Source organism: Coregonus lavaretus (genome assembly GCF_964263955.1).
Source record: "Coregonus lavaretus genome assembly, chromosome: 20".
Classification (NCBI taxonomy): domain Eukaryota; kingdom Metazoa; phylum Chordata; class Actinopteri; order Salmoniformes; family Salmonidae; genus Coregonus; species Coregonus lavaretus.
Genome location: NC_140007.1, coordinates 36,848,986 through 36,864,318, shown reverse-complemented (window position 1 = coordinate 36,864,318; position 15,333 = coordinate 36,848,986). Strand labels below are relative to the sequence as shown.

At 41.6% G+C, this 15,333-nt stretch overlaps 1 protein-coding gene across 1 annotated transcript; it reads left to right on the top strand.

The window, feature by feature from the left end:
• Positions 1 to 479: 479 nt before the first annotated feature.
• On the top strand, positions 480 to 11,264 carry LOC311147539 (ganglioside-induced differentiation-associated protein 1-like 1; the record flags this gene model as incomplete). Its single annotated transcript, XM_084184289.1, has 6 exons — positions 480 to 671; positions 5,548 to 5,740; positions 8,404 to 8,577; positions 9,481 to 9,575; positions 10,329 to 10,443; positions 10,921 to 11,264. Exons 1-6 carry the CDS (start codon positions 489 to 491, stop codon positions 11,262 to 11,264), a joined length of 1,104 nt encoding a protein of 367 aa, XP_084040415.1. The 5' UTR covers positions 480 to 488.
• Positions 11,265 to 15,333: the final 4,069 nt, after the last annotated feature.

Here is a 15,333-nt window from a genome sequence, read left to right as displayed (position 1 = left end):
CAACGTCGGACACTATTATTTATTTGTTCAAAAATATTTTGAAAAACAAAGGTCTTTCATTAACAGCTCTCCGACACCCTGTTCTCATAGAGAGCACTTTGACCTTCTTGTCAAATGCTCCCTCCTCCCATCACTGGCAAGGGGGTTCCACAGCGCATGTTTGTGCCTGTGTGATGTAGGCTACACATTGATTTAAGCGTAAGCGTATTTACATGTTTGAGTTAAGGGTAAGCGTTCTATGGATTACGCGGTAAAATTTTTGCAAGCGACCTTTATCGAAAGAGATCTAGATTTCAGCACGGGCACTGTCCGAAACTGATTCTGCCACGTCGCGTTGAATCGATGATGCTCAGTTCGTGGTGCTGAAATCCTTTGCGCTTTCGGTCTTTTCCTTTCCTGTCTGTCCCTCCCTCCCTCCCTCCATCCATCCATCCATCTCTCCTCTCTCCCTCCCTTGGTTCTCTCTCATACGCACAAAACCCTCTGTCATGGCGTCTTCCAACAATGTTACCCCCACCAACTGTAGCTGGTGGCCCATCTCAGCCATGGATGAAGACGGCGAAATTACAGACGGGGAGAAAAGCGAAGAGCCAGCTATAGAGTCGAAACCTAATTTCTCTAAAGACAAGCTTGTTTTGTATCACTGGACGCAGTCTTTCATCTCTCAAAAGGTAACACACAGACAGCATGCAAACGAAATGGAGGTGTACCCGGTCTCTCTCTTACATGTCATATCTGCTATAGGAGCTCAATGTGTTATTCTATAAGAATTATTTGAAATATAATGTTATAGGCCTACACGTTTGTGTTAGAAATTATTTAATTCTGGCAATATTTCCCATATGAGACGTTATGAATCGTCTGCAGCATGTGTGGACATTTTCCTTGACATTGGTTTATACGAGTTAGATAGGCTATAGCTGGATTGGTGATCAATATTATGTAACAATGGATGATTCGGCGAGAAAAAGATGGTGTCTAATTCTATTAAGACGTCTGTTTTGACAGTTTTCCCCTCATGGATGAGAAATCAGGCTACACCTCATATGTGGTCCGACGTGACAAATCTAAATAATTGATGTAAAATGAGGTATCTCTGTGAAAAGGCAACATTTCAACCCTCCCTGTGTCTTTCTCTCAATGCAGCGCTTTTAAGTTATTCTGAAATATATTAATAGACTTGGCCATTTTTATTCAAATAGTATGTAGAACCCACATGAGTATTTATGATACAGAGATCTTTCCCTTCAGATGTGTAGAGCATGATCTTCTTCATGTTGTCTGCAGACCACCATAGCGCAATGCCTTGACATCTCGGCGTTTTGAGTTAGTGCCACTTAAACCATACAGCCTTGGAGCGTCTGTGAGAGATCTTGCATTATAACAGCTTACATTCTCCTGTCATTATTATTAACAGCTCTCCAGATTAGGAGTTAACTGTAAACCTAACCAACAGGCAGATGACAAAGTCTGAGGTTATTGCATCTAAAATTTGATCTTATTCTATCCTCTTTGCATGCACTTTTCTATTTTTTCAATGTATATGTAATAGATAGGCCTACAGTATAGATAGGTATACAGTATGTTCTGATACTTGGGCTTAACGCTTACATTTCAAGCACTGAAAGACATGGAAATTGGCAATGAAAGGTGTAGACCGAATCTATATTACGCATTTTGAATGTAGAGACAGAATTCTTTACCTTTCCCTACATGCAGATATAGTGAAACCAGGATCGACACCTAGCATCAATATGACATAATATGGTAAATTACTAATCATTGTGAAATATCATGCAATGCAGACAACATGTTGCTCTGCACCTGATTAGACATCCACTCTTCACAGCTGTTGGACTGTGCTCAGCTAGCTTTGCTCCACGCCCCATGTGGCAAAGATGTGGGATTTAGTCTGTCAACCATTAGGATATTGGCTACGAGCCTCTCTGGAAGCTACTGCTGATTTACATTTACATTTGATCTGTGCCTGTTGTCACTCAACAGTACCAGTAAAATATCAGGCTCATTATCGTGGTTCCACTCAATACAGGATTTAGAGAGGTTGCATTCCTTTAGGTTAAACAATGCGACGCCTTAATACAGTAGCCTAAAACTGTCATTAAGCAAAGTCTACTCTGTCTTCTCATTGAGGTTGGTTTTAATGATGGTTATGGATATTCATGTTGAGATAATGAACAAGGAATGTTAGGATCACCTGGTTCCTCTGTCCTCTCAGCAGCTGTATATGTGGCCTACAGGCAAATACAGTATATTTTATGCATACACTCTTAGAAAAAAGGGTTACAAAAGGTTTCTTCTGCTGTCCCCATAGGATAACCCTTTTTGGTTCCAGGTAGAACCCTTTGGGGTTATATGTAGAACCCTTTCCACAGAGGATTCTACATGGAAATGTCTGCCCTTCTAGAGCTGCCCCAGTCAACTGTAAGTGCTGTTATTGTGAAGTGAAAGTGTCTAGCAGCAACAACGGCTCAGCCGCTAAGCGGTAGGCCACACAAGCTCAGAGAATGGGATCGCCGAGTGCTGAAGCGCATAGCGCGTAAATATCGTCTGTCCTCGGTTGCAACACTCACTACCGAGTTCCAAACTGCCTCTGGAAGCAACGTCAGCACATTAACTGTTCGTCGGGAGCTTTATGAAATAGGTTTCCATGGACGAGCAGCCTCACACAAGCCTAAGATCACCATGCGCAATGCCAAGTGTCGGTTGGAGTGGTGTAAAGCTCGCCGCCATTGGCTCTGGAGCAGTGGAAACGCATTCTCTGGAGTGATGAATCACGCTTCACCATCTGGCAGTCCAACGGTCGAATCTGGGTTTGGCGGATGCCAGGAGAACGCTACCTGCCCCAATGCATAGTACCAACTGTAAAGTTTGATGGAGGAGGAATAATGGTCTGGGGCTGTTTTTCATGGTTCGGGCTAGGCCCCTTAGTTCCAGTGAAGGGAAATCTTAACACTACAGCATACAATGACATTTGAGACGATTCTGTGCTTCCAACTTTGTGGCAACAGTTTGGGGAAGGCCCTTTTCAGCATGACAATGCCCCTTGCAGAAAGCGAGGTCCATACAGAAATGGGTTTTTCGAGATCAGTGTGGAAGAACATGACTGGCCTGCACAGAGCCCTGACCTCAACCCCATTGAACACCTTTGGGATGAATTGGAACGCAGACTGCGAGCCAGGCCTAATCGCCCAACATCAGCGCCCGACCTCACTAATGCTCTTGTGGCTGAACGGAAGCAAGTCCCTGCAGCAATGTTCCAACATCAAGTGGAAAGCCTTCCCAGAAGAGTGGAGGCTGTTATAGCAGCAAAGGGGGGACCAACTCCATATTAATGCCCATGATTTTGGAATGAGATGTTCGACGAGCAGGTGTCCACATACTTTTGGTCATGTAGTGCATGTCCCTGCACAATTCACATGATCCATATATGGATTTTTATCAAACTAAGGAGGACTAATGCGGATGTCCAACATGCTGCAAATATAGATGAGACAGACAGAAAATGGCTGTGTCATTGCACTACCCTGTACAAACATGTTTTTCTTGCTGTCTTTAGAAAAGCATCAAGATATCTAAACTACGTCTGAATAGTTATTTTGATCACTGATCCATCTGTCATACAGTTAATGATGGATTGTGCACACGAGGAATGATATACTGTTGTGGGAGTTTGATAACTTAATGTAACAGCATATTTGGAAGTCATTGAAGATTGATACTCCGCTGTCTGTCATTCTAAACTGCTACAGCAGGTTGGAGATTTACACCTTCGTTCACGACAGTATTACCCAGAGCCTGTAGGTCTCAACACTCAGGTGTCAGTGGGTCAAGCTCAGGTGTCAGTGAGTCAAACTCAGGTGTCAGTGAGTCAAACTCAGATGTCAGTGAGTCCAACTCAGGTGTCAGTGATTCCAACTCAGGTGTCAGTGAGTCCAACTCAGGTGTCAGTGAGTCAAACCCAGGTGTCAGTGAGTCAAACCCAGGTGTCAGTGAGTCCAACTCAGGTGTCAGTGATTCCAACGTAGGAGTCAGTGAGTCCAACCCAGGTGTCAGTGAGTCCAACCCAGGTGTCAGTGAGTCCAACTCAGGTGTCAGTGAGTCCAACTCAGATGTCAGTGAGTCAAACCCAGGTGTCAGTAGTTCCCTGAGTCAGATATAGAGATCTCTATAACTATCTGTGACTCTGGTGGTTCCAACTAAGATGTCAGAGGTTGTCAGTGGATCCTTGCCAGTTTATGTCAGTTTATGATGAGGAGTTAATGTTAGGGTGCCATTAATTGTCTGGTTAGCAGTGTTAGATTGGTACAATTGCTGCAACCTGAGATTATGTCATTGATTAAGACATAAATATTTTTCATTGTTGAATCACTTGGTCTGGTTGATTGTATGCCCTAATCATTCTCTACAGTCATCTACTCCAGTCACTGTTTAAGTTTAGGTTTCATGCTAATACATAAATAATCAGTGATGGGAATTGTTGCAGTATTCTTGGTAAAATAATAATTCTACAGTAAAATGAGCGAGCTACAAGGTCTTCCTGTTCTGTCTTGCGCACCAGACTTCCTCCCTCTGTGCACAATAGCAAGGTTATCCTGTACTAGACAGGAGTGGTAAAAATTCCTACACTAACTGTTTACGCAGTCGGTGCACTCACACTTTGTGATGTTTTGTTACAAGTTGTCTGGCCATTTGTCTGGCCCTTTACAACAAAACTCCCATGTTTCTCGCTCCATAGCTCCCTCACCTCCATAGTGTGATCTACTGTACACAGTGCTTGACTTTGACTGAAATAGATGCCAGCACTCAATTTGGGTGCCGGTACTGTTTAGATTTAGGTGCAGGCACTCCACAATACTTTTGAGCTAATATTCTATGAGAGGAACAGGAACTCAAACTGTAGAAAATGTGTGGTGCCGATACTCAGCTCCGGTGAGCTCCTGCCCAAGTCAAGCACTGACTGTACATTCATTAATCTTATTTCTGCAAATAACCCTCCATGGATCTCCATGGAACTTGGCATGGCTTTTAATAGACACTGAAAATGGATACTGTCTGCCTCACAGAAGCCATTTTTGGTTCATATTGAGCTCAACAAAACATAATTTTGCATGACTATTACTTTTTCTAAGGCCTTTTAATGGCCTGTTTTATGCCTGTCTGTGCTTGTGTGCCCAGGGTTCCCTGCTCTAGGGTGTGCTGTTGGTTAGAAATAGAGATATCATTGTTTTCTTTTTAAATTGTTCTTCAACAAAACATTGTAGCCTACAAGTAGCAGCAATAAGCCAAAGTGCGAAAAGCAAAATACAATTTGCTTTTGAATATTAACCCTTGTAGACCTGAAGGGGTTTCTCTATCAGAATAACTTCTCTAGCACATATATTTGTTCTAAGATTGTAATAACATAGACCATTAGAGTACTGATTGCACTAAAACACAAAAACACATATAAACAAGAGTCAAGCTATGAGACGAATATGTAACTTGTGTCTCTGTTCCCTGTGTTTCTCTGCGTTTTTCTTCCTCAAGGTGCGTCTGGTGATCAATGAGAAGGGTCTGCTGTGTGAAGAGAGGGACGTGAGTCTCCCTATAGCAGAGCACAAGGAGCCCTGGTTCATGAGGCTCAACCTGGGGGAGGAGGTGCCTGTCTTCATCCACGGAGACACCATCGTCTCAGACTACAACCAGATCATAGAGTACCTAGAGGCTAACTTTGGGGGAGGTATTGACTTTTAGACTACTTGATTTCTTTCCATTATGTTAGTGACTGCACATGCTCTTTTTAAGGTTAATTTAGGAGAGGTATTGCCTTTCAGACTACTCATCTCTTTTCATCCACGATGTTACAGTAGTGACTGAATAGCAGACAGTATCCAATCAGATAATAGAGTATACACTCTTAGAGAATTTTTTTTTGCTATCTAGAACCTAAAAGGGTTATTCGGCTGTCCTCATAGGAGAACTCTTTGAAGAATCCTTTTTGGTTCCAGGTAGAACACTTTTGGGTTCCATGTAGAACCCTGGCCAAGTCTACTTTGGATGAGGTACTGCTGCAGTATTTAGCAGGTTATTGAATACGTATAGAGACTGAATTTGGGGGAGGTATTGCTTTTGACATTACTATTGATCTATTGTCATTTTAAGTTTGCTATTACAACCAGATCATTGAGTCCATAGAGACTAACTTTTTTTTTTTTGGGGGGGGGGGGGGGGGTATTGCTTTACAGACTACTTATCTCTTTCGGTGTCCATGATGTTTAGTGAGTGACTGCATAGTAAAACAGTATACCGTCTTCACGGTTACTTTGGGAGAAGTATTGCTTTTCAGACTAACTTGATCTCTTTTGTTTATTATGATAGTCAGTGAGGGACTGCATAGGAAACAGTATGCACATTTGAAGAATACTGATCTCTATCAATAATTTATTTCAATCAATCATCATATTAGGTGCAGTTGTGAACAAAAGCCATGTCAGAGATAAATCTAATTGGCATATCATATGGTTCACTGCAGCTCAAGGATCAATGATCGCCCATGAAGTTAGTGACTGGCTGGAGGCTGCATAGCAAAGAGGATGAATATTTGAAGGTTTCTATTAAGCCTAAGGTTTCTAAACATTGGTAAGGTGTTGCTGTTTTTCATCAGGGAAGTGTAATTCAACCCAGAGTCTATGAACTATATACTGTGTTTTTCTCAGTATGTCGTTTGTCCTATCATGGTCGTATGGGTCATTTTAGGTGCTGGTGGTTGTGGGTCGTTATGTAAGGTCCTGAGAGGATGACCCCAGGAAGGCTGGAGGGGATATTGAACATGGCCAATGGATGAAGGACTTCCTCTCAGTTTGCTTATTTGACAAGTTCACACAGTGGTATACCTCCCCGTTTCACTTAGTTGGAAAATGCTCTCTCCCTACTGAACACGACTCAGACCTCATGCTCATTCTAAAGAGGATGTTGTGTCATTCAGCTGCTTGATTTAGGAGAGGTATTGCCTTTCAGACTACTCATCTCTTTTCATCCACGATGTTACAGTAGTGACTGAATAGCAGACAGTATCCAATCAGATAATAGAGTATACACTCTTAGATAATTTTTTTGTTGCTATCTAGAACCTAAAAGGGTTATTCGGCTGTCCTCATAGGAGAACTCTTTGAAGAATCATTTTTGGTTCCAGGTAGAACACTTTTGGGTTCCATGTAGAACCCTGGCCAAGTCTACTTTGGATGAGGTACTGCTGCAGGTCTGAGTCGCCTTAAGCTCTCCGTATGCTCTCCTTATGCTTTCTCAGGGAGAATCTTGTTTTGATATTTTGTCAGCTGTATCCCATTTGCTTGATACACTCTTCGAAAAAAAGGTGCTATCTAGAACCTAAAAGGGTTCTTTGGTTGTCCCCATAGGAGAACCCTTTGAAGAACCCTTTTTGGTTCCAGGAAGAACCCTTTTTGGGTTCCATGTAGAACCCTTTCCACAGAGGGTTCTACATGAAACCTAAAAGGGTTCTATCTGGAACCAAAAAGGGCTCTTCCTAGAACCAAAAAGGGTTCTCCTATGGGGACAGCCGAAGAACCCTTTTGGAACCCTTTTATCTAAGAGTGTAAATGTGATTGAGCAGTAACACAGTCAGAGACCATCGGGTTCTCTCCTGTGTGACATTTCATTGTGCACCATCACCATGTTGGTGCAAGGTGCAGCAGTATTGTGTACCCAAGCCAAGGCCATGCCCCTGTTTGTGCTAAGGACTGATTTAAGGAGGCTGCTCTGATACTCACACCCCTGTGCTGCTTAGCGCTGCAGCAGAGCGCACCAGCAGATCTCCAGAGCCAGGCCATGTACGGCCACAGCCATGCCCAAGTCGATGTGTTGGGCCTGGACTGATTAGTCAGCAGTCTGGCCCTCTGCCAGGTGCAGCTCCGGGCCTTCGGCTCCACCCTAGAGCCATGTGATCGGAGAAACAGCACAGACTGGAATATCCCTGGGCCCTTCCTGTGTCCCCACTCCCCATCATCAGTCATCATCAGTAAGCCCTCTCTAGCCCATAGCCTACCTTTATGGTGTCCTAATCTAAAGTCAAAACACAGAGCTATCTGTTAATATTGTGAAACATTTGCTTCTATTTCTGTCTATTGGCCTATGGAGCCCATTCTCAGAAACAGTTTTGTAGCTGAGTGTACTCCATTCACAGGAAAATACCCCTAATGCACCATTGTTATCCTTTGTGATATGTTAAGTGGACTGTTGCACATCAAGTAAAGGCTGAAGTTGGTATACAGTGCTATGTCTTTATGTTACAGGCCTAATATGTTAGAATGCTGTATACTCCTATATGTGTAATTATGTCACAGTGCTGTACGAACCTCTGTCTGTTTGTACCTGGTGTCTTTGTAGAAACGGTGGCCCAGTTGATTCCCGATGCTGGCTCTCCTCTCTACGAGCGTGTGCAGCAGTACCGTGAGTTGCTGGACGGCCTGCCCATGGACGCTTACACACACGGCTGTATCCTGCACCCAGAGCTCACCACCGACTCCATGATCCCAAAGTACGCCACCGCTGAAATACGTAGTAAGTCATGTCAGAATTCAGTGTTTTACAGTGGGAATACCCCATTCACAAGAAAATATTGACGTAGTATATGCAGGACATGAAAACACACATGTAAGTCGCATATACATTGTAAATAACATTCAATATAATATGATATTGCATATCATTATTCAATATACATTTGATTGATAGTATCTGCAATTTCCCATTAAAATGCACTACTATTCAGCGTTCTCACAACATTTTCGTATTAACATGTTGTCTCTCAACCAAATTATGCTGTCCAATTTGACCTTAATCCTTATCACAGCAAATGTCATGGAAGCAATGTCATTAATTCCTTGTAGGAGATATAAGGTAATTGAGTCTGCAGGCACTGCATTGCTCCTTCATGGACGTGCATGTATAAATCAAGAAAAAGGCTGGTCCGGCCAAAACCCTGCAGTGGAATAAATTAACCAGTGAGCCCCCTGCCCAGTGTGATGTCTGTTAAATCAAATTGATCCTTTATTTGTTGTTTATTTGTTTGTGGCAGTTCACCAATGATGTTTATATTTTAATCAGAGTCATTAATGTGTTTTTATGAACAACACTTTATTGATTTATCTCTCACATTTTATAACTGAAATTGGTTGTCGCTGGGAAATTAAGATTTAGCAGGAAAACAGAATAGTCTATGGGGTCTCTGCGCATTTGTAAATTGTGTATTTCTAACACATGATATTCTTGTCAGATAGGAACGTATACACTAGTTACAGTATCATTTGTTGTTATTGAACATCCACTCTCTGTTTTTGGTACTGCTTTAGACCACAGAAGGGTTTAAAAGGAGTATTTCCTCCAATAGTCACTGACTTGTCTCTTACCTCAGAGCAGTATTTCATCCAGGAGTCAGTGATGTCTCTGTTTCTCTGTCCTTAGGACACTTAGCCAACGCTGCGTCTGAGCTGATGAAGCTGGACCACGAGGAACCCACGCTGACAGAGCCATACCTCTCCAAGCAGAAGAAACTCATGGTGAGACTGGTAGCATGGCACCACACAGAACGAGAAGCCTAAAAAGAGAGAAACAGTGATTGATATAATGCATTACCAACAATTGACCTTTCCAGTCGCCCTATATACCATTTGTGTGTGTGTGTGCGTGCGTTTCTGTGTGTTAAGAGGCATATTTCATTAATGGCCTCACAAGATTGTTAAGATGAGCTGATAATGGTCCTACTCATATTCACACCAACATCAAGTATTTGAGTTATTGAGTAAGTTATTACTAAGCAGAGCAATTCCAACGTGGTTGTTGTTTACGTTTTAGTGTGATGTAGGATAGATATAGCAAAATTACCCTAATTGCTTGTGTCAGGGTCGGTGCTAGTTCTGTATCGACCCATCATGCATCAACATGGATAGCTGCCACTGCCAGGGCCAATCTACTGGCTAAAACAAATGGTTTCCTTTTAACTTGGCTCGGCCTATCTTTAGTCAGTACCTGTATTTTCTACTATTATTAGTTCCACTGTTACAAATAGGTTTATTTTACTCTGTTATTGTATTTCAAGGGGACATAGAGATGCTTGCTTACGCCAGACAATGACATGCTACAGCTCTCTGTGGTGCTGATCTGAGACCAGTCTCTTGGCAGATGTTGTCCACCATGTTGTTTTCTGTGGTCTTCCAAGAGGTCTTCACCTATGAGCGGATAGCGACAATACGAGACTGCATAGACAGACATATATGCACATATGTGACATGGGCTTGTTCTTGTGCTTACAGGCAAAAATATTGGACCACGACAATGTGACCTACCTAAAGAAGATCCTTGGCGAGTTGGCCATGGTACTAGATCAGGTGGAGGCCGAGTTGGAAAAGAGGAAAATCGAGTATGAAGGTGAGTGCAGATTATTATTGATGTTTATATCGTACAGTTCATTAACATTATCAAACATGGTGGCCTTGTCCGAATACCCATTCTACCGCACTACATACCTAAACGGCATACTCATTTAGACCATTTGATCTAGTAGAATTCATTCCTCTTTTCCGACTCACGTGTTTGACAACAGCTGATAATCAGATAAATTGACGCGCTATACCAAAATGAATGAATGGTGGGAGTCAACGCAATCGCGCATTAGATGACGCATTCGGGGTGTACTATAAAACGTTATTTTTTCCTATACTATTTAGTACTCTATTATGGGTATTTGGACATGACCACTCTGTTTCATCTTCCTAGCCTGGTCCCAGATCTGTTTGTCCTATCTTATATGACCATAGGAGTTGCAGTTGGCAAGATAGCACAAACAGATCTGGGACCAGGCTACTTTGTACCACACCGCTACAGTAGCATGTTTTATTTTGGCAGGTCAAAAGTGTGAGTTGTGGCTATGTGGACCTGAATTTACACTAGCTGATGTCTGCCTGGGAGCCTTGTTGCACAGGCTTAAGTTCTTGGGACTCTCAAAGAAATACTGGGAGGACGGCAGCCGACCCAACCTCCAGTCCTTTTTCGAGCGGGTGCAAAAACGCTACGCTTTCCGCAAGGTTCTGGGCGACATCCACACAACCCTCCTGTCAGCAGTTCTTCCCAATGCATTTCGAATGGTAAAAAAGAAGCCGCCATCTTTCTTCGGGGCCTCTTTCCTCATGGGCTCTCTGGGAGGGATGGGGTACTTTGCCTATTGGTTTTTAAAAAAGAAATACGTGTAGTGAACGCCCCCCTCCTTGTCTTAAATGTCTGTGTATTTGTGTGATGTTTCAATTTTTCTGTAATGTTTTACGACAGCAGGAAAATATGAATCTATATAGGGAACACTATTACAAAGAATATAAGAACATTCCATACACAAAGGAATTCTTAACAGCACATTTTTCTGGTATTCCAATGCCTTCATCTATCAACCTACAGTATTACTTTCTAATTAGCTCATTTTGGAGGCATGCATTATCCAGTTATATTAATTAAGGGAACAAACTTATTTGTGTTTTTAATTATCATTATGGTCATATTGCCTACACACCAGACAATGTTTTGACATTGCATCGCCATACCCAAAGTGGGGCTGATCCATACCCTGCATGTCACTATAGTTTTATTAAGTTGTTTTGGCATTCACCTATTGCCCTTCACGCCTCTGTTGGCCATTGGTTTATTTTATGAAATCCTTGTGATACTTCCTGTGCTGCCAGATGAGAAGATAGGATAGCGAGACGTCCAGTCGGTCCCAATTCATTCCCTTTCCTTTTTCCCTTGACCAGAACTCTTGTTTGCGGATCTGTGAGGTCCTCCACTGTTTCTACCAATCCAGACCCTTCAGATATGCAAACATCGAAGGGATCTGGCCAAAGGAAAGGGGTAAGGAGTGAATTGGGACTGTATACAGACACTCCCTTTAAAGCACTATGAAAGCATATGCACTCCATCAATTCATCAAAATGTGATTGTCATTTCACACACCTCAGCACCACTGTCTTGAGCTGATCATAAAGTGATCTCTGACTTTCAAGTCAGAAAGGATGGGTATGACAGAGAAATACTAAAAGGGTCAATTGAGCCCTCCGCAATATTGAGCGAGGAATCAGTCAGTGGCTTTTGACAGTGTCCCTATAGAGTGACTATGAAATTATACATTGTTCAGTTAAAAAGTCACATAAATAGCTGACATGGTTGTTGGCTTGATTCCAGGAACATTGAGCTCCACCAGTTTTAGTTCAATAATCCAAGCTTTTTGGGGGGGTTTGTTCCAAGACTAGTATGACTAGCCATTCAAACTAAATCCTTACAATCTAAACCTCTTAGAAAACTGTGACTAGGGTTGCAGAATTCCGGGAACTTTCAACACATTCCCTGGTTTTTCCAGAAAATTCCAGTTGGAGGATTCCCGGAATTAGGAGAGAATAAACAGGAAATCCGGAATCCTCCAACTAGGATTTCTGGAAAACCAGGGAATTTATTGAAAGTTCCTGGAATTTTGCAAACCTAACTGTGACCCAAATTCTCTGGAGTCTTACTGACCTATACAATGTTCCCCTCTGTTCAGGAGTGCTAGCATGTACAAAGCTGACCGTGGAACGTTAATAGGGTTTACATTGTATAACTACAATGATTTATTGCCATTTAAATAAGGTCTGGGTAAAAACATGAATCAACATACAGTAACTTGACGCTCAATGCATAACTACAAGACAACATACAAGACAGGAAGTTCTGGTTTCCCACTGAAATAGAAGCTCTTTCTCAATAGTATTTCCTCATGTCCTCCTCCCATCCTTTTCAAAATGGCAGAGGGAAGCGAGGTGACAGGAGAGCATTAAAGGAGAAGATAAGAGGAACCTTGGATCTTCAGCTCCATCTCATTGTGAAGTCATGGGCAGCACAGACTTTGACAAAGAACATTTTTCTTCAGTGTGGTTTCAGGAAAAGGAAAGATTTTTGAGTGAACAGAGTAACCGTGCGTATGGTTGTTAACAGACTGCATAGCTGATTACTGCTGGGATGGGGCTGTGGAGGATTCTTAACCAAAAAAGACAATGATCAATGTTTCATTAACAGCGTGTCAGCTGTGTGGGACATCTATATTTGAGTCCTAAATGGCACCCTATTCCCTATGTAGCGCACTACTTTTGATGAGGGACCATAGGGCTTTGGTCTAAAGTAGTGCACAGTGTAGGGAATAAGGTGTCATTTTGGATTCACAAAAAGGTTTCAGTTTGAATACTTGTCAAGACACACCTGGGACCGGTTTCTGGACACATTAAACCTAGTCCTGGACTAAGAAGCATGCTCCATGGAGAATCTCCATTGACATTACTTTTTAGTCCAGGACTAGGATTAATCTTTGTCTGGGAAACCGGTCCTACAAGTTTGTCTGAAAACAGGAAGTTGAGAAGTCACAGTTAATCTCATCACCTTGTGTTGGTGAGAAGAAAATATTCACAACAGAAGAACTGTAAAAACCAACCGTTTGGAGTTGGCTTCATGTTGAGCTTTCAAATCAAATCAAATCAAGATCTATGTAATGGAAAGAACATTTGACTCCAGTAGTCGCCTGTGTAAGAACAATAACATAAAATGGCACAGGTTTGAACATCTTAAGTTTGAGCTTTTTCTTTAGTTGGAAGTAAGCAAGTTAACACATTTTACATTTAGCATAGTACTCAACTAATACACTGGCTTTCATTATTAGCCATACAGTAATTCAACTCAAGTGTGTCTACAATCCACTTTATTTTGTGTTTTTTTTCCTGGGACTTTCACTGATACATAAACTGTAACACTGTCTGGGTGTAATGTCAGAGACCAATTGAGAAATCACATTTCCATAACCAGCCTATCATTGTAAGTGTTTGTCTAGGTTTCATTATAACAAGCACCATTGTTACCAATAATTCACTGCCTCTTAAAACTGAGTCCCTGCAAATTAGGTATTTATTCCATATGGCTCACAGAAATCTCAAGACAAGGAATTCAACAAGTTGAGTAATCCTAGTAGTTATTTGTGGCCATTATATTTCACAATAGTATTTTTTATTTTTATATTTATAAATATGCATTTATTTAGTGCTTTTTATGATGTTTGTTCATAAGCCTTAATTCATTCAGTTGCCATCAATGAAAAATAAATTATGAAAATGAAAAATGTAACTTGCAGTTTACAGAATTATTTCAACATGATTGAATGTAATGCATTTTCTCTATTTTATACTATATGGATTTTCTCAATGCCAAACAAAACAGAAAAACATCTCCTGGTTATTAAGTTTTATAGTGCAGAGTCAGGCAACCTACTAAAAATACTATTTATTTTACTTGCACATCATGCTCAATATTCCCTAGGTAGAGCCAAGAATAAACACACCTACAGCTTGTAGTAGCCGTAATATGATTTGAATCCTTTGGTTCCGGAAATAATTGCATGTTGTCCTTGATGATTTGTAAACAAATGAAAATAAACGATTAGGATATAATTTTGGCTGACTGTATGTAAACCTCAATATTGATTGAGAGCCGCTGGACATTCAAGACATTTGGCATTTGCATTTTAGTCATTTAGCAGACGCTCTTATCCAGAGCGACTTACAGTTAGTGCATTCATCTTAAGATAGCTAGGTGGGACAACCACATAAGAACTGATCTAATTTTTATTTGGAGGGTTGTGTTACAATAAAATTAGTTGGCAAAGCACAAAATAATTCAACATACCTTACACTATTTCATTGTAAACATTCTCAAGTGTTCCCCACTACATTTGCCACTAAAATGGATTACTTTATATATTTCTCTCCACTGCTCAAAAAAATAAAGGGAACACTAAAATAACACATCCTAGATCTGAATGAATGAAATAATCGTATTAAATACTTTTTTCTTTACATAGTTGAATGTGCTGACAACAAAATCACACAAATATTATCAATGGAAATCAAATGTATCAACCCATGGAGGTCTGGATTTGGAGTCACCCTCAAAATTAAAGTGGAAAACCACACTACAGGCTGATCCAACTTTGATGTAATGTCCTTAAAACAAGTCAAAATGAGGCTCAGTAGTGTGTGTGTGTGGCCTCCACGTGCCTGTATGACCTCCCTACAACGCCTGGGCATGCTCCTGATGAGGTGGCGGATGGTCTCCTGAGGGATCTCCTCCCAGACCTGGACTAAAGCATCCGCCAACTCCTGGACAGTCTGTGGTGCGACGTGGCGTTGGTGGATGGAGCGAGACATGATGTCCCAGATGTGCTCAATTGGATTCAGGTCTGGGGAACGGGCGGGCCAGTCC